Below are 20,562 nucleotides of genomic sequence, written 5' to 3'. Positions count from 1 at the left end.
CTGCTGGCCAGATGTAATATTGTATGTGCTAAGCAAATTTGTGAATGGAAGCTTTGTTAGGAGGTAGATAGAATACATTTTATCTTTTTCATGATTACAAATAAATGACCCGATTTGAATCCTGACATTTCAGACAAGTGGACTCAGAGTCTGAAGCATCCAGATGAAAGACGCAATTTCAGAGTTGTGCCAACTTTCCTCCTTGAACATGCAGTTTGTCAATACCCCTCGTCTACATGGTGACATCTCCTTCCAAGACATACAGGATACAGGGCATGCTCCGAACCACCAGGAATATCAAGCCTCAAGTAACTGTGTTCCCTTACCCTACAAATGAGACACAGTAAGAGGTGGCTAGTAGTAATAGGAGAATTATAACTTTCATTTTTTTTCTACCAATCTGTATTTTCCCCTGTTTGGAGTTAACTGAGGCACCACAGTGACAAGGTGAGGAGGTGACAAGAGGGGACTGACTGTTGTCCCTTCAAGGCACCTCCTGTCTGTAGTTATTTCACACCTCCGTTGAGCCTGGGGAGCTGAAATGACAGCATTAGTGTACACGGGAGGGGGACATCAGAGCCCACATTCTTCATTCCATTTGTTTGGTTTTGAGATGGAGTCTCTGGTACCAGAGTGAGGCTGGCTTTGAAGTCACTGAGTAACCAAGGGTGACCTTGAACTTCCAGTCCTCCTGCTTCCCTCTCCCAGATTGCAAATTAGGTGCTGGCCTCAGGGTTCCTCTATGCCTGAGCCGTACCTACAGCCCCACACTTGGTGAGAATTAAAGAGCTGTTTTCCACATGGTGACTGACTTTAGGTCCCTGAATGAAATACTGCAACTCAGTGGCATTCTCTGCTATGAGCTCTAAGACACAACCCAGGAACACCAGATGGATTTGAGTGTCTTACACCAACTGTCTGCATGGATGAGATCACCTCTTCCTTCTCCTTGAAACTAAGTTTTGACCTCTGCAAAAAGGGGAGAACTGGGCTGTATGGCCACTGTCGATGAGGTTTCTTTCTATAATCTGCTTTGGAAATGAAAGCAAATAGCAAAACAACGGCACCGGATACAAACCAAAATTGGAGTTGCACGCAATCGACAAGGTGTCTTCAGTCTTGGCTTCTAAGCTTCTCAGACATACAGGGCACATTCTAAACCACCTCAAGGTAACTGTGTCTCCTTACCCTACAAATGAGACACAGTAAGAGGTGGCCATGCGTTGATGTCTGCTAAGTTTGCTTGTCTGTCTATTGAGGAAGGGTATTAGCATGTAGCCTAGGCTGGCCTTTAACATGTGACCCTCCTGTCTCCACCTTACAAGAATGATACATGAGTCTTATCACTGCCACAGGCCCATTATATATACATGCAGACACACAAATGTCTACATGTGTTCTATATGTGTATGTCTATGCACACATATCAGTCAATGCATATATAATTGTGTATATATACATATATGTAGAGATAGAGAAAGTCTTACTGATGGCAACTCTAGGTGTTTTTTTTTAAATAGGAACATATCTGAAGCCCTTCATGAAGTGGTTTTTAAATGAGCAATTATTGTTTTCAGGACAGTAGGAAAGACCAGCATGTGGGCCATCAGAAAGACCTGCATATGTCGACAAAACCAGCTTCAGTACTGACTCAAGGTTTCATGGACTCTGCACTCCTGGTGCAGGAAGACACTGTACCTGGTGTTCATGACTCAAACTTAGCTGTCATGTCAAGGGTGAGCAGTCCTCTCTTGTCTTCCTGCTACACTTCCAGAATTGATGACTGATATCTTCAGTTCGGCAGCTCAACTATGTGTTAGGCAAGCACACAGGACATCACATCTGCCCTAGCCCTGGGACTCCTGCTCAGAAAGTGTTTCTTCTCCTTGACTGTGATCTTTCAACCCTCATGTCTCTAGTGGTCAGCAGCTTGAATTTGTGTTTTGATTCTCCACAGTTACTGTGACAAATGGCCACAGGTATCTTTAATCAACAGAAATGCATTCTGTCTCTCTTCCGAAGGCTCCAAGTCTGAGACTGAGGTAGGAAGAGGGCTGTGCTCCCACTGGAGGCAGGAGTCTTTCGGCTGATCTCAACACTGCTCCAGTGTCTGCCTGTCTTTGAGTGGCCTGCCACTTCTCTCATCAAAAAGTCACCATGGGTGGGAGTTAAGGCTCTCTGGATATTGCAGAATCTGTCTGTCTCATGAGCTCTGCCACACTTGCACATGCCCCATCATCAAGTATTTTGGAATTTAGTGGTCTGGATATATGGTGAGTTATAATTCAACCATGTACAGGCCCTTTCTTCTGCACACTGTGAGGTATCTGGGGTTTCAGTAGCACCATCCGGTGATCTTATTCTTAGGTGATGAAGGTCCCCGCCCTTCAGAGTCAGGCATTAGGCTCATGGGTAACCCAGGATCAGGCTGTCTCCATCTTGTGACCAGAAACTCTTCAGAAACAACCAACATGTAAAGCACAGAAGTAAAGAAATCTGTCTTGGGAAGCAGGAAGAAGAATCAGACCCCTCTGGACAACCAATCCCTGAGGGCTGTCGTGTCTGAGAGCGGGAAGAACACAGAGGCCTCAGAAGAACACTTTAAAGAATGCTATAATGCTGGGTCCCCGCTCTCCATAGAGAACTGGGGTTCCCCAAGATTATGGAAAGAAGCCATTGATGGACTCATGTACACCAAGACTTTCTTACAGAAAGGCAAGCAGCCATGCCCTCCAACCGAGGAGGTGGCTACTGACACTATCACCTGAAAGATGTCAGCCTCAGTTCTTCTCTTTCAAACGTGTGTGGATGTGTTCGTGTTTTCCTATGCACATTCATCCGTATGCACAGAGGTCACCATCAGCTGGCTGCCTTAGTTGCTAACCATTTTGTTTTGGGGATGGGGACTCTCACTTAGTTCATGTAGGTGTGCTGACCTATGCACTCCAGGGCATCTCCCTTCTCCTCCTCCCTGATGTGGAGATTACAAACACACAAGTCTGCACCTGGCTTTTTTAAAAACAGTTCTGGGGATCAACTTCAGATCTTCAGCCAGCATGGTAAGCCCTGACTGAGCAAACCCCCAGCCTTCAGTCAGTCTGCTTTTGTGGAGGCCCCACTATGGCATAACTAACTCTAAACACAGTGGCCCCGCATGCTCTGCTGAGTCTCATCTGTGGCCAGCAACTTGAGTCCTTGCTGGAGGCGGTCCAACTGTCTGCTCCGGGAAGCCAATGAGCTGCTTCTGCAGGAAAATTGATTGCTTGGCAATGAGTACAAGCGTTTAGATTCATACTTAATACTTAAGTCATCGAGTTATTTTCCAAGCGAAGTTATCAAGTGGGGCTGAAGTACTTATGCGACGGCTTGGGTTCAGAAAAGGTCACCTCGGAACCCATCCGGAGACGCCTGCTCTGTGCAGAGCGATCTGAACAATAATTTGTTCGCGCCCAAAGTGACATTTTTCCAATTTGAGCCCAACATTGTTCAGAAGCGAGCGCCGTCCCCTGGGGCGCCTTCGGTGTGGATCTGAGGCGCATGACAAACCAACAAAATCATCTAAATAAAAAATCCACCCTAGGTTTAGTAAATTAATCCTGACAAGAATAAATTGGAGAATCTAAGAGAAACGGCAGGACTCCCATCTTGCCAGGTGGCGTTTCCCTCTCCACACCCCCCCTCACCGTTCAGGTGGGCTCGCACTCCGTAGCATATTCAAAACAAAGACCTGCCTTGGGTTCATGGATTTCTGTCGGTTATTGATTAACACCTTGCCACTTCTTCAGGGTCAGCAGAATCTGACCCCTCATTTCTAACCTGACATCCCTCCACTATGGAGGAGGGACAAAGTCCCTGCTCCACCTGGTCAGAGTGAGGCAAAGCAGACAGGGCCTCAGGGCTGCCCGCTGGGTCACTAGGTGGCTTTCAAACTAATTTATGGTACCAGTGGTTAAAGCAACAATAGCAACAGGCTGCCTCGGTCTCAGACTTCCCCAGTGGACACAAATCCACAGATATGCCTTTACTTCTCTTAGATTTGTTTTAACTTTTGAAAGTGTCTTACTTTTAAAAAGTTGCCCCAGCTGAGCTTGAACTGTAACCACGGGCCTTTCTACATGCCCTCTCACCCCCAGTCCCTCAGTAAGGACGCAGGGCATATTGTTTGTTAATAGATGCCTAGGCCTTAAGCTAGGCTTGTTCCCCAATTAGCCTGTAATTCAATTAACTCGTTTATGCTATTCTGTCTACCAAGCTGCCCATACCTCCCCTTAGTTTCATTTGGCTGACTTCTGAGTCTGAGCACTGAGAATCTTCTACCTGGCAATTCCAGAAGTCCTCACTCCCTGCTGGAAGCTCCCCCTTGGATTCTACCTCAGCTTATTGGCCATTAAGTTTTTATTAACAGGTGGTGCTTCCTCACAATCCCCACGAGATTATCCATACACCGAACTGACCCTTGTCGCCTGCTACATTTGCTAGTCCAGCATCAGAGCCTGCAGCTATTAAGTAAGGAGTGTGTATGAGAGCGGGAAGGGGGCCCAGTGTCAATGCATGCTTCCCTGGGACTGTTCTGCATATTGGCCCTTTCTGGTTTGTGCCTCCAGAAAGCACAGCAACAGCTGTTTCTGTTTGGGACTTATCTTTTGGAAACAGGTTCTTACTTGCTCAGGCTAACCTCAAGCTATCTGTTGAGTGGAGGATGTTCTAGAACTCTGGATCACAGACATTCATCACTGGGCACAGTTTACATGGTGCTGGGGATCAAAGCCACGGCTTCCTCCATGCTGAGAAAGCACTCTCCCAATCGACCTCCATCCCCAAGCATGGGGGCTCTGTTTGCAATGCCACCGATCTTACTGAATCAGACCTCACTATCAGGGACTTGATCTACCTTGAATTCTTCCCTCAAGAATCCCTTTTCTGTATAAAACCACACCAAGATTTAGGCAGCATGGGGACCCGGCAGGGGAGGAGCATCTGTTCTGACCACTAATGGTTATTTTGTGGATTCTGCCTCAGGACACCAGGATGAGACCTAAGGAAGAGTGTGTTCTTGTTTTCTGTTTTGGTTTTATTTTTCTTTTCATGATGCTACGTGGCTCTGGGGTGAGGCAGGAACATTTCAAAACCCAGCTCCTGCATGAGTTAGCACCATACTACAGAGAACATGCCTGGGGTTCTGCACAGAAAGTCAGGTACCAAAGTCCACACAGATGCTTCAGGGTGGAAGGAGTGACTGATAGTGAGGATGGAGGAGGCCAAAAAGGACCCCAAGTCCCCCAGCAGCAAGATGCCCAGGGCAGCTTCTAAAACAGCCATGAACTCCCAGCACAGAGTTTTGTACTCAAATGTGCATGTCCTCTTACTTGCTTGCTTATTTGAAAGAAACCCTATACATATATATTTTATCAGGTATAGCATGGATGTTTGAAAGAGTATAAACTCAGTAAATGTAATTCACACCTATGTGCCCCACAAAGAACATCCCTCCCTTTCTCCTTCTCTCTCCCTCTCTCTTCATCTTTCCCTCTCTCTTCTACCTTCCTTCCTTCTGTCCTTCCTTTTTTCTTCCTTTCTTTTCCTCTTTTTCCTTCCTTCCTCCCTTCCTTTTTTCTTTCACTCCTTCTTTCTTTTCTTCTTTTACAAACCTCAGTAAACTTCCTGATACCTAAGATGGCCATAAAATGTATTTTAAAATATTTATTTATATATTCTTCTCTCCTGTGTTACATCCCAACCAAAGTTTTAAAGTTTCCCCTCCCATCTCTCCTAGTCTCCCCAACCCCTCTTCCCTAGATTCCTAGACCTACCCCTCCATTTTCTTTCAGAAAAGAGCAGATCTTCCAGAGATATCGACCAGAGCAGCTATGCTATTGCTGCTGGGGTTCCAGGGAGCTCACTGAAAACTATGCCATGCATTTAGCTGAGAACTATGGCAGGCATTTAGCTGTGGTTCGCTGTGATTCTGTGTGGGCTGCACTGACTCTGCTCTTTCCCCCTACCCTTGCTTCTCCTGTTTCCCTCTTGCTGAAGGCTCACCGTCCTTGCTAGAGTGCACATAAAGCACCATCTGTGGTCTTTGCAGGGGCTCCCCATTGGTTGAGCTTCACTGCAGGAGCCCCTGGACCATCCTGTAGGACTCAGGTTAGGGTCACTTCCTTTGACTGAAACCTGAGGCTCTTGCACTCAGCTTTTCACATCCTGTCCCCAAATTGTTTTTGGTTTTGTTTTTCACAGCAGGGCATAGCTTCTTCCAGATACATTTACCCATCTTCTTTTGTATTCCTTCCTTTGTCCCCAGAATATGGGCATTGCCAAGGCAGTGTCTTCCCTGTGTTTTATACTCCATTGGGTCCTTTGTACCTAGAACCTGGCCTGATGCCTCTTTTTTTTTTACATTTATTTGATTATTTTATGTGTGTATAGGGGACAAATACATGCTACTGAATATCTGTACATTTCAGAGGACAGCTTATTGGAGCTGGACTTTTCCTTCTACTAGATGTGTCCCAGTGGTTGACTGAATTCATTAGACTTGGGCACAGATGTCTTTACTTAATGAACCATCACTTGAATGCTGAATCTTTCGCATAAATAAATCAATTCCATAATTTCTTGTGTGATCATGTCTTTCTCTCTAGCAAGTTTCTTAATGTTAGGAACCATAGTTTTCACCTTTGTATGTGAAAAAAACAACAAAAATGATTGGATGCAGGAAGGCAACAAATATAGTTGACTATGTGACAGCTGAGTGAAGAATGGATAGATAAATGAATGAATGGGTGAGTGCATAGATGGATCGGTGGGTGGGCAGGCAGCCATGCAGGTAGATGAACAGGTCAAAGGGTAGATGGATAGATGGACAAGTGGGTGAACTGACAGATGAATAGACAGATAGATGAACATATGTATGTATGCATGTATATGTATGTGACTGTGTATATGGATGGATGGATGGATGGATGGATGGATGGATGGATGAATGGGTGGATGAATGGATGGATTGATGGACAGATGGACAGACAAATGGATGGAAAGATGGATGATGGATAGGTGGATGGATAGATAGATAGGTACATGGATGAGTAGATGGCCAAGCAGGCAGACTGACAGATGGGTAGATGAGTAAATGGATAAAAGTATAGTTGGGAAGAGAGATCGAATGATAGCTAGATGGATGGATAAATGGAGAGATGGATGAGTGGGCAGATGGATCAAGGGATAGATGGATACAGGTAGACTGATGGACTCACGGACAGGTGGGTAGGTGGATGGATGCATTGATGGTTGGGAGGATGAGCATGTAGATGGTTGGACAGAGATGATTTAGGAAGGTGATTGAATGAGCAAAACCAATAACTACATAGTGATGGCTTGTGTTGAAGCCGGATATATTTGCATATGACAGTCTAGGAGAGTACATTACATCTCCTTTAAAAGTCCCTTTCCATACAAATAGAGGCACTAGGGGAACGGAGAGATAATTTTAATGGCCCTCAGTTTCTCTTTACTGATCTCTGACCCATAGCATTCAGGTTCGCCCCTCATCTGCTTGTAATAAAGCTTCCTTACAACACTCATATGCCTCTAATGCAAACACCACCATGTACACTTCCAAAAACTACCATAAAGGGCAATGACTCGAGAAAGAGCTGCTGGGAGTGTGATCTTTTATTAATATAAAGGGCACCTCAGCAGCACCACAGAAGGTCCTCCAAGTACAAATCTGACTCCTGCTCTTTCTCCTCCTCCAGGATATCAAAGCCGACTGCAGTAACTGCGTGGAGACAGAGGACAGAAAGGTAAGTCGATACATTTTGTCTGTCTGGTTTCAAACACAGTAACAATGTTGTAATGGCAGCCAGAGAGTTCCAGGTGCACCTTGCCAGACCCTGATATGGAGGTGACTTGTGCATTAACACTTGCAGACAGATACAGCTCGAACTCTCTGTCATTTTATTCCCCCACAGCCTGTGTTGTTTCTAATGGCTGTGGAGAGGAGTGTGTGTGCAATATGCTTAGATTTTATGAGTGCGCGCCTGTGGTTTTTATTTTATTGTTCTTCTCAGAAGGAAATAACTTATTTATGCGTCATAGCAAAATTTAAATCAATGTGGTTGATGTTTGATGCGTGTACCGTATGTTACGTATGATATATACCATTGTATAACACTACAAGTACTATAGAATAGATGGTGACTGGAATCTGAAGGCAGAGCTATGTGTATCTGATCCATGTGCATTCACTTGAAAGTGAGCTTACCTTAATTTCCTCCAGGACCTATCCTCATAAGCAGTGACTTCCTATTTGAGATGGGAGACCAGTGGAGGGTTACTTAGCACATATATGCGTTTCCCACCCATTTATTTTGTCTATTAGCTTTGGTATCCTCAGGAGAAGCAATTGTCAGATCATTTTTCTCAGTCTCTCTTTATTAGCAAATTTCACAGGAGTTCCTGAGGAGGTGCAGCTGCAAGAACATTGGACATGGAGCTCCTGGTTACTCCTGACACAATCTGTGGGCTTAGGGCAATGGTGTCTCTTTGCAATGGTACTATGTGGCCCCGTGTGGTCATTATCTCAACACAAGGTTTTGAGCAGTGATTTCATGATGGCTAGGACATCTTCAGATGAATGTATCAGATGACTCCACAGAAAAGAACTTGCTTGTCAATATGAAGCAATTGCCTTCACGGATTTATGGAGTGTTTACGACAGCAGTTTGTGCTTATACTACAGTTTTGTTTAAGCAGAGTTCTGCTCCCATGTGTATGTTGAAGTGTCACATGTGCTGGAAGAGAGCATTCAGGTGAGCACACATGTCTCTGGCTGGGACACAAGTACTTGCCACTTACTTGACATATACACTCATAGACATTCCTTACCGGCTTGTCCTGTTCCAACCATTGAGCATATCACTGTGCTCAGCAAGCTGGCTACCAATTTCAGGTGCTCAGCCTTTCCTGGAAGAGCTTATGATGTCCACAAGAATATTGTTGTCCAGTGTAATGTTTAAGAAATAAGTTTCTGATAAAGTTTGAAAGCTACCAGGGTAGTAGGCACTGAAGGAGTAACTTCAGCTCTATCGTTAATAGGATAATTGGGCTGGAATATGTTCTGGGATTTCCAAGCCACTCTGGTTCTGTTCTGCCTGCCCTCACTGTCTGTAGTCTATCTAATCATCACCAATACCTGGCTCTATGGCTTATCTGTGATGCTTATTGGGGGAGAAAGTTGTGCAGGGTCATTCTCTACATAGTTTCAATTCTTCTGGAGAAAGAAAAACACATACACATGCACACATACAGACATACACATACACATGTATACACACACACAAGCATACACTCCCACACACAATCATACATTCCCACACACAGTCTTTTCTTTCCACATATACTTGGCTTATGTTGGGAATGTTAGGGGAAGCATTTCTGAAAGGTTTTTCACTTGTTCCCCAAGACTGAGCTGCCATGACTGATTTGCAAACGAACCCAACCGTTGCAGCAGCTAGTGATGGGTCTTCCTGATGTGCACAAAGAGAAGCCTGGTAGGTCTACACTTCCTTGGCTAAGGATGTTGTATCTCCTGGAGTTCTTACCCTTCATGCAAAAGTCTTAATCAAAGTCCAAGCGTCAGCCTCACCAGAAAAGCACACGTCCTATAGATACTCTGCTGGAGACACAGCCTGCATCCACAGAGGGAGGTGACTGCTGTAGCCGCTGGAGTGGCTATCATTTGTATCTAAGAGTGAACCACGGCCCTTCTGCTACGATGAAGTACAATTTGTTACCGTGATTTATAAATTTGAAGAGATGGACTTTCTTCTGGTATGTGCAAGTGCCCCGATGTCCCCTTCTGTGCAACCTAAATGCTTCAGGAAAGATCAGTAATTTAATAAAGTGGAACTAAGTGACAAGGGATGACAGAGGTGCCACAATAATAAGTAAACCTGCCTCACAAGCAATGGTCCCTTGGCCCCATGTGGATTTTCACAACTGCTGAGGGCCTTGGGTGGAGGCTTGTCAAGCATTTCTCTAAAGCTAAGCTCCTGTAAGTGGAGAAAACTGGACAGTGCTCGCCCCCCACCCCAAAGCCTTTGCAGGAGCTTGTAGCATCCAAAAATAACCTTTCTTTTCATCTTCGCCATCTTTGCTTTTAAATCTTCCTTTGCTTTCTCTCTTCCCACAGGCTTTGCCCCTTTGTCTCCACCTTGGCCTGTGTGCTTCACTGCATTTCTCACTGGTAGAGTTTTTTATTTTTTTATTTTTTTGAAATATCAACACTTCAGTATGGTTCCTCTCCTGCTGCCCTCTTCTCCATGCACCTTGTTCTTGATTTTGTCTTATGTAGACCAGACTGGTCTCATACTCTGTGTATCTGGAGATGACTTTGAACTTCATTTTCTCTAGCCTCTATCTCTGGAGTTCTGGAATGATATATTAACTATGCCACCATGGCCTAATAATGTGGTGCCACAGAACCAGCGCAGGGCTTGTGCATGCCAGGCAAGCACCCTACCGAATGAGCCACCAGCCCTTCCTCTTCCAAGAGGAAGCCTTCCTTTGTTCCTTTTGGCTAGACAGTGATGCTTGTTGAGAAATGAGTCCTTGCTCTGTAGTATTATGGGATAAGTGGAAGAACCATGATAGTCCCCACTTAGTCAAAACTCCCTGTGAGATTTTTTTTTTTTTTTTAACGGAGCTGGGGACCGAACCCAGAGCCTTTTGCTTGTTAGGCAAGCGCTCTACCACTGAACTAAATCCCCAACCTATGAGATGCTTTTATTTCTACATTTTTATTTTATCTATTTTATATATATACCATAGTTATATCACATGTATATCATATGTACATCGTGTGTGTGTGTGTGTGTGTGTGCGTGTGTGTGTATGTGTATGTGTGTGTGTGCACAAATATAGGGTCAGAGGACAACTTTCAGGACCTGGTTCTCTACTTTGACCACACGAGGAACTTAGTGGCCCCCGAAAGGAGACTCAGCAGAGCAAGAAGGCATTCATTTTCTCTCCTGCTTTCCTGTATCTTGGCTGTCTGGTTTCTTTTGGGACAACACTGTCACTTGGGAAATCTCACCTTGAAATTTTATGGGAAATTTCATGGTAGATACTGAGATAGAGTCTCATTTTGTTCCTGTGACCTATGATCATATGAATTAGCAGCGCTCCTGAGACTGTATCCCTGTCAGGAAGGGGCCCTTCTATCTCCTTCGATCTCTTGTAAGATGCCACTGGACCTTATGCAGGCATAAGGAGTGTGGCGCTCCACTCCTTGATACTGGACTGTGGATGATGCCTCCCCACAGAGGAATGACAAAGGAGTAATGTGGATTCAGCTAAGGTGACCCATCTCACCTCACCCCTCCTTGGCTGTGTACAGATGCACAAGCATTACATCATAGCACCTGTGCTCCTTCTCGGGGAGCTGAGCCATTTGAATTCATTTTTATTTGTGGTGTAAAATCCATCTGAATTTCAAACCATGATGAGGACAGTGATTCTGGTGATGAGCATAGAGGCTCCTGCATCAGTCATGGAGAGTCTGTCAGGAGAAGACAAGAGACCATTTGTCAAAGGATGTAAACACAGGCAGGGGTTTCACTTCCCACTTGGTACCTGGCCTGGAGCAGCTAAACAGCTTTTGATCTGCCAGACAATTGTGTGGAAGAATTTGGGTGGTTCTGAAAGTTATAGCTCAAGTTTCCTTTGTGGGAGCTTGAATGTGTGATGGTTACAGACATCGATCTATTCTGCTTAGCATTACCCACTCAGAATATATCTTTGCAAGCCCATGATGTACAAGAGAGACAATTAGTTTTGATCAGCTGTCTTGGCAGGTATAGAAGGTCCATTCCTGTCCTGTAGTGGAAATAGATCAGAACTCTAAGGATGAAGAAGTCTTGAGTCTTAACCCATGCTGGGGTGGTCTATTTGTTGATGCAGCGATCTCACTAATGTTCTATGAATAAACTTGACAATCCCTTTACTTTAACTTGTTGGATTTCAGTCAAATCATTTATTTGGTATGTCATTGCATTCTATCTAGGTTGAGTAGTAGTTTACCTATATTTTCCCACAAAAGCCTCACAACAGGTGGGATCCTAGAATGGGTACAAAGGTAGATATCTGTGGCAAGCATCATGACAAATGAAAGGTGGCCCTAAGACCGGGGACTCCGGATACAATAGAAAACAGAATTTGAGCGTGAAGATGAGAAAGAAAGTAGGTCAGATCAGCCTAAGGAAACCCAATAAGTACAAGAGTACCACAATCCCTTGCACAGAATACAAATCCATGCACTCTTGTAAAATCTTGCAGGGAGATCAGAGGATTAAACACATTCTCGTGACCATATGATGTCTATCCATTTGCTGTTTCTGCTTGTGCAGGATTTTGTCAGCTCCTTCATGATCTTGCCATCTATGTATTCTCTGTGTCCCCAGAATTTTCTGATCATTCACATTTTGTATCTCAAGCTGGTTCTCCAAGGGTGTGACTTGTCCTCAGCCACCATTGCTGTCATACATAGCTAATTCCAAATGCATACAGCCTGATATTTGCCTCCATTTAGAAATAATAATGATATAGCATCTCATGGATCCCAGACTAGTTTTGAACTCACAGTGGAGCCAAAGACAAGTCCTGAACTCCTGACCTGCCTGTATCTATCCCTTCACTGCTGGAATTACAGGTAAGTGCCAGCCACTATCTCTGTTTTATGTAGTAGTGGATATCTAACCCAGGACGCCAAGTATGCTAGACATATCAATATACATATCTACCTGCTGATCTCATCCCCAGCCCTGTAAATGGTTTCCCTTAAGAGGAAAAAAAAACAGATAATAACATCAGCATCTAGTTGACACTTACAGAATGCCATGGGCAGTTTTTAGTGCTTTCATATTTAATCTTTTATCCAACATTTGCTAAGAGCCTTGTGGGCCAGATAATTATGTCCCCGAATGTGCCAAGAGGTGGAAGGGGAATTGGTAAACATTCCTTGGATCCCTCAGGTAGTGAAGGGAGAGGTGGGTTTCAGCACAGGGAGTGTGCCATTGACTGACGACCACTAGGCCGCACTTCCTATTATACAATCCTGTGGGGAAAGAAAGTCAAACAAAATCAGTGCACAGCACTCCAGCATTCACTCCTTCTAGCATACGAGTAGCTTTCATACATAAAAACCTTCATGGATATTCTCAACAGAGCAGAAATAGCTGGGGCCATTACAAAACAATACTCCATGACACCTTCCTGGGCTGTTTCCTCTCATCCACTCACACCAAGGTATTGTCCCAGTCGTAAATCCATAGGCACTTCAGACTCATCAGGGTGGATGGTCACTGCCAGTGTTTGCCTTTCCAGTCGGACTAGGAGTTAGTTTTATAGATTAGAGAATCTCTGCACTGGATGCCTTTGGGTGCCCGTCTTTTACGTCTGAGTTTTCATAACTTTGAGAATGAGATGTTAGGGGGCATCTCTCTTTCATGTATTTTAGGAAATTTTGTGAAACTGATGGAGATTTTATGGGTTGTGGTGTCAAGTTCCATAATCCCTCATGGGCCAGAAACCCAAGTGTCAGCTGATAAGGAACACTGGGCACACTTCGCAGAGCTGCTAACCAAGATGTTCCCCACAGTGTGCAGTGGTGGAGTGTGGAGTGGGCTGTCAGATACATGCACCTCTTTGTCCTTGAGGCTGGTTGTGAGGAGCCACTCCACAGAACTGTGGTCTAGCAGAATGCCTATTAGCTTAGCTCAGGTTCTCAAATGCCAAGGTTTGAACACCAAACCTGGCAGCTTTCTGGCTGTTTCATTCTTCAAGTGCCCACAAGAAAATGGAAATAGAGATGGGACACTTTCTGTGGTCACCAAAGGCTTGGTGAGTGACATGCTTGAGTCTCTTGCTTTTTTGGCTGGGCATAGGGTTGTGTTCCCAGAGTTACCTTATTAGCTTATGATGTTTTGTTGAAATTTTGAGACAGGGATTCTGAATAGCTGGATCTGGTCTCAAACTTGTTAATTTTGATTAATAATATTGCAGCCCAGGCTTGCCTGAGATTCAAGACCCTCTTCTTTCAGGATTCAGATTACCTGGGATTGCAAGTATGTACCACTGTCCAGTTTACTGCCGCCCTGCTTTCCTTCTGTATTTTAACATAGACTCAGTGTGTTACCCTTTTGCAAGACCAGAGAGGGTACATGTGGGACCTGTCAGTAAACAGCAAAATAAATAACAAAGCTTCCACAGTATCTCAAGTTCCCAGTTACTGAGAATTCAGGCATCTTGTAGATTTTTCCAGTCTGGATAAGGCTGTGCAGAGAGGGTTGCTAGGCACAGATTGCAGTGGCTTCCATTCTGATTGGTTATGGACTTGCCAAAATGGTCCTGCTGGTAACAGCAGACGGAACATGAGAATAGGGCTCCTGTATGATCAAACGGATGATCGATTAAGGATGCCTGCAGAGGGTAAAGGTGTAGGAGCAGTGGTTTATGTGTTACATATGGATAATTTTTTTTGCCGGAACTAATGATGTATAATTGATTAATGATATCTCCAGAGGGTAAAGGAATTGGAGCAACACTATATGTACTGTACATGCTTTTTTCTCTTATTATCAAGATTGAGTGTGTGTTTGATTAGAGATGCTTGAGGAGAATAAAGGGAGGGCAGCAGCACTACATGTGCTATATATAGACACTTCCTGTCACCAAACATGTCAAACTGTGACTGAAACAAATCCAAAGGTCCTGTACTTTTAGCCCAAGGTGGAGTAGAAGACTCTTCTTCATATATCCCATCTTTTAAGCATGTCTGTTTCTTATTATACTACAGACTTATACCCAATCAAAGCACAGAGGTTTTCATGGATAATGGACGGCTTAAAGATCTCACAAATAAAAGCCCTTTGTCAGGTATCCTTGCATGAACTACAGAGAAGCCTGTTCTATTGACTCCACTCTGGTGATGAGCAATTTGATTTCAGCCTCAGATGAACAGGACTATGTTTTGATTCCTTAATTTTAAAAGCATGGTTTGTCTTCTCTCCACAATTACATATTAACTGGGGCTCAGTTGCTTGCATTTTAATGCTATTAATTACAGCTATTGCTTTCATTCACCATTCATTTTGCTTAAGAGAAGCAAGACTATTCCTTTGTATAATTTTTAGTGATGCTTTTTTTCTCTAAACTCTGAATTAAAATGTATTTAAGAAATGCTTAATTAAGTGCAAGCTATTTTCTTTTAGGACTGCTCTGCCATCTCTTCTTCTTAATAAGAAAAAAAAGCCAGTTTCTTTTTACATGATGAGCAGAGTGAGCGCTAATTAATTTTTCTTTCTGTTCTGTTGGTACATTTTATTATCCCAGTCTCGATGTATGATAGGGTGTCTTCACGTGTTAGATAGAAAGCACAGGCTGTCCAAACGTGATTTATGTTGTCCTGGCGCTTTTGCAGAGTTCAGCTGAATTTTTTTCCTGTTGATGAAGGTCAGAAACCTCTGAGATGATGCCATCCATCTCAGCAACTAGGTTGCTGAAATGATTTTTGATGGGACCTAAGGCAACATCAGCAGAACTTGGGAGAGGGCTGGGGGAGGTGTACCACTGGGATGCTGCATCTGCACACAGGTACACAAGCAGCACATGCCTCTGAAATTTGGGTGGAGAGTTTGTAAAAATCAATGTACCAGGCTTTCTCTGTTGGTATGCACTTGTTTTAGCTTATTTCCAGATTTCTTGATGTATAGTTACAAAATAAAAATCTTTGTACACTTCAGGCATGAGCATATTATGTCAATATTCATATGCATTGTGAAGTAATTTTTAAGCAATATAATAAATACATCCATCATATGGCTTTCCCTTTCTCTGTCCCTCTCTGTCTGTACCTCTCTCTGTGTCTGTCTGTCTGTCTTTTTCTCTCTTTCCCTCTCTCTTTAATTCTTTTACTTCTTGTAATATATCATGCTATGGAGTACAGACGAGCCATGAATTTACAATCCTCCTGCCTCAGTCTCTCTAGGGCATGGATTAGCAGCAAGCAGTCATGCTTAACTTCTGTCTGATTTTTCTGTGTGTGTGTGTGTGTGTGTGTGTGTGTAGATGTTTGAGAAGAACATTTGAGATTATATATTTAGCAGATTTTCTGTTTTTTGCTTTAAACTAAGGATTGTTTTCTTGAGGGGAGAGAATGCTCCAGAATAGGGGGAAATGGAGAAATGGAAGGAGAGAGAAAGGCAGAGAGGAAAGCAATGAAGGAATTTAGTTTAATTTCTGACAGCGTCTCACACAGGTGCATAATAGCTTCATGGGCTTCCGGTGGCCATGGATCAGGTAGAGACACTGGGTCCATGAAGAAGAGGGGACCAAGAATGGAGATATAGGCAGTGGCCAGAGTGATGAGGATTCAGTCCAATGATCCCACAATAGAGCACCATTGTCAGAAGCCAGAAAAGGCAAAGAAAGATTAGCTCTCTCCTGCTGCCCTGGTTTTAGGCACCCAGATTCCAGAACCTTAGGGAAATTCCCTAGGCTGTGATTATGATAATTTGTTGTAGCATCTCTGAGAAACTGAATCGTTCTCTAACAGAACTGAACAGCCTATAAGATCAATCATGGGCTTCCCACAAACATACCTACATGCATGTACAATATGTGCATATATATGCACACCTCACATAAGTACACATACTTGTATAGCATGAATATACACCTACAGCAAATGTATGAAGCACTTTTACACTCATGTCCACATATCACACAAGTACACACCATATATGTACATGTGTATGCACTGCTGGGCACATATGCAGACACATGTTCACACAGAATATGCATTTACATGTACATACCAGACACATGTGATTCATACATGTTTCCATTTCTACTTGACAATATTACAAAGGGCTGGGAGGACACCTGAGGAAGCTTCTTAATCATGTAGCTATGTTTGAGAATAGAACACAAAGAGGGGGAAATTCTAGTCACTGGGTCCTTGGACAGAGGCCCGCCAAGATTTAAAGGATCCCAAATTCTCTTACTTTCCTATACATTCCAAGCTGTTTCTGCAATGCACGGATAATTCCCACCCCACATGGGTCAGGTCATGGGCCCTTGGCCAAAGCAATCTCTCCATCATCAGGTACGTTGCAGGGGGTTGCAGTAGCATTGCAGGGAGGCATGCATAGGGTAGGAAGGGCCTGCAGGGATGGTTGCCATATTCATGCAGAGACCTGGACCCTCTCTAGACATCAACTCACTTTTCTGTGCACACAACATACATGTGCACACATGTATGTCTGGCATGCAGACACATATGAGGACACATAACAAACTCACACCATAAGGCATAAGGTGACTTTGACCCTGAGTAACACAGGTAGTCAAGGTACATCCTGCATCAAAGTTTGCCTGACCAGACAGCAGCTAGTCCATTGCTCATCTAGGCCTCCCCCAAATTTAGGACACTTACCACACTTTGCATTACTTAAAAGTCCTTCTGTAATAAGTGGCCAAAAGGCCAATAGGAACGTGGACACTTTAAAAAATGTAGACAGAAAATGGTATGTTTCTATGGAGACGGGAGTTTTGATTTTATCACGCTTAAGTTCAAAATGGACTTATTGCCCCCAAAAGGCAACTGACATCAAAGACCCAAAAGAGAAAGTTTTAAAGATCCAACATAAATTAAGAACTCCATACCACAAACATCAGGGAACTGGAATTAAATAAAAATTAGGCCTCGAGCAGTGTAATGACCCAGAAGTTCATTATACAGTCTAACCCTTTCAATCAAAGATCAAGTCTCATTAAAAGTCTGGCTTTGATTAGGGAAAGTTTGGGCCACCATAGTGTTGGATAGTTCAATCCATGGACTGACAGGCTATGGGAATCTTTGCTTTATTTCCTTCACTTAAAAGGTAGTGAAGTATTTATCTTGTGACATCAAAGGTGATTAATACATAGGGACATCGAACAAGAAACAGCAACAATTTGCCTACCAATGACTTTTGCCCATTAAATGCTGTGTACTTCTATGTGTAGGCATGCAAATGTGTGTGCATATGTGAGCAGGGGCCAGAGACCGACACTCAAGTTCTTCCTCTGTCTTTCTTCAGCTCATATTGGATATAGGGTATCTCATTTAGCTCAGTTCTCTCTAATTTGCCTAGACGGGCTAACAGGCGATCCCTAGGGATCCTCCTTTCTCCACATCTCCAGTGAGGCGCTCACAGGTACACCCCTCCACAACGGCATCTTACATGGGCGCCGGAGAGTCTCATGTTTGTGGGACAAGCACTTTCCCACCCAACCGTCTCCCCAGCTTCTAGTGCATTATAATTTTAGGGAAGAGTTGTCATATGTTATTGGACAGGTTGAGCATGACAAATAGAAGATCTGTTGTAGGTTGGTGCAGAAGATATGTGACACCAGCCGTACGTTTCTCCTGGGAAAGGCAGGAAGAAGAAATGGAATTCATTTTACTAACATATTTCCTTTTATCCTATACATTTTCGCTATGTGGTCTGTATGAAAATTATTACACACTGGCTGAGCACCCAGGCAGAATAAATAGGGAGGAAAGGGAAAGCCGGATATATGCTAACGTTCTTTCTCTGTGCTCCCAGCTTGCTGTGAAGTGCACAGCTGCCCTTGCCAAGCATTTGCTAATGCCCGTGATGGACTAAACTCTCAGACACCGTGAGCTGAAATGAACCTTTCCTTTTTCAACTTGTCTATGGCAAGTGGTTTTGTTACAATGAGAAGTCATAGTTATATGATAAATGGTACTTCAATCTATGTTTTTCTTTCCTTTATTTAGCCAATTAAAACAAAATTTTAGAAGTAACACAGCAATAAAAACCAAAAGATCCCTAGAGGTTTTTCCGATAACAAAAGTCTCTTATCTTTGGAGGAAAGATCATAGACTAGCTTTTCCCTTAATGATGTACTTGTAATATATACCACATCTAAGGCCCAAGATGCACGGAATGGATGAGAGGAATCCTTTAAGCCAGAGTAGAGGTTTCAACTGATTGAGAGCAGCTCTCGCTTTTCCCGTTTGAGCTCTGGAAGTTAATCACTGCCCATGAATAGCTGATGGGGCTTGCTGCGTAGCTCATCCAGAAGGCCAGCTGAAGCCTGGTGGCCCAGTGGCTTATAGGGGTGTTTCCAAATGAAACTCAAGTCTCTCCCCCTCTAAAATGAAAGTGATTTGGGCGGTGCTGCAGGGCGTGTTGTGGAGCAGAACCGAATCACACGGTGAGAATATAATCTCCGTCTCAAACCATTCCCGTCTCCCGTGCATCAGGGTGAACAGCTCTCTGCGTGTAGCTGCTCTGTCTCCAGCACTGCTCGCACGCTCGCTAATCTCTCTGAATGGAGAACGGAGCTTCCAGCAGACAGAATAGCAAGCAAGGCTTTAATAAGTGAGGAATAGCGCTGTTTTCAATTCATTTAATCTGAGAGTCTATTTGTGGAAGATTTGCAGTTTGATATTGCCAGACAGTGTCCTAAAGTTTATTATAGCTGATAGGAGGCCACTGAGAGGAATTCAGTGAGCACAAGGCAAGGAGACCAGAGGATAAGCCATGTTACATTGGGAGCATAGCACATGTGTTCCTGACACGGAGGAGACAATGGAGGGGACAACCTGTCAGGGCTTTTCTCAGTATCACTGAGTCACTTCAGGGCTTGGATTCAGTTTACCTTCCCAAGCCTCATAATTATGTCAAGATTATTCTTTCTAGTCTCATTAATTTAAAGAAATAGTTCTGTTTTCTTTTGTTTTATTTTCTTAAATTTATGTTTTTAGAATTTCACACGTGAGTACAGAATAATTACATCATTTCTAGCCCTCTGTGTTCCCTCTCTGACATCCAGTTCTTTGGTGTTCTTCCTACTCCTTCTAGAATACATGACCTCTTTATATATATGTATATGTATATATGCATGCATATATGTATACACACAATACACATATGTATATACACATGTATGCACACACACATATAAATGTACACATACATATACTATACATGTACATATACAGGAACACACATGTATATATGCATATATACATGCATGTATATGCATGTACACATATATATCACATACATACATACATGTGCAGATATACATACACAGAGATACATATGTCCTACTGAGTCCAGTCGGTGTATGTATATGCATGCATTTATGACTAACCGCTTAGCATTGGGAGCTTGTTCCTGAAGTAAACTGGTTTTCTCTCTTTCAGAAGCCATTGAGTGCCTACAAGTCTTCATCTAGGGGCAGACTTTGGAAATTTCCTCCCATATATGTTGTCACATCAACCGATGTGATTATTATGCAGTTCTTCTTTATACAACCATAGCGTTGATACTCCATAGCTGAAATCTCCCTGTTATGCCCAGAGGACACTGTGTAGCAGCAGACTTCCAGGTTCTTTGACTCTCACATTATTTCTGTCCCTTCTGAGGTTTCTCTGAGTCTTAGGTATATGGGCTGTGTTAGAAATGAACTGCCTGGGTTTGGGAA

At 43.5% G+C, this 20,562-nt stretch overlaps 1 protein-coding gene across 15 annotated transcripts in view; it reads left to right on the top strand.

Annotated features, from left to right (window-relative positions):
* The window catches only part of Rbfox1 (RNA binding fox-1 homolog 1), a 1,521,216-nt gene that overhangs the window by 604,859 nt on the left and 895,795 nt on the right, over positions 1-20,562 (top strand). For all 15 annotated transcript variants that reach the window (XM_032912759.1, XM_032912751.1, XM_032912758.1 and 12 more), the window contains one exon: positions 7,755-7,802. In XM_032912759.1, the coding sequence (XP_032768650.1) occupies positions 7,755-7,802 (48 nt within the window). The remainder of the gene's footprint in view (positions 1-7,754; positions 7,803-20,562) is intronic.

The sequence above is a fragment of the Rattus rattus genome, chromosome 9 (genome assembly GCF_011064425.1).
Source record: "Rattus rattus isolate New Zealand chromosome 9, Rrattus_CSIRO_v1, whole genome shotgun sequence".
Lineage (NCBI taxonomy): Eukaryota > Metazoa > Chordata > Mammalia > Rodentia > Muridae > Rattus > Rattus rattus.
The sequence above is the reverse complement of the archived record's forward strand: the minus strand, read 5'-3'. Positions and strand labels throughout refer to the sequence as shown.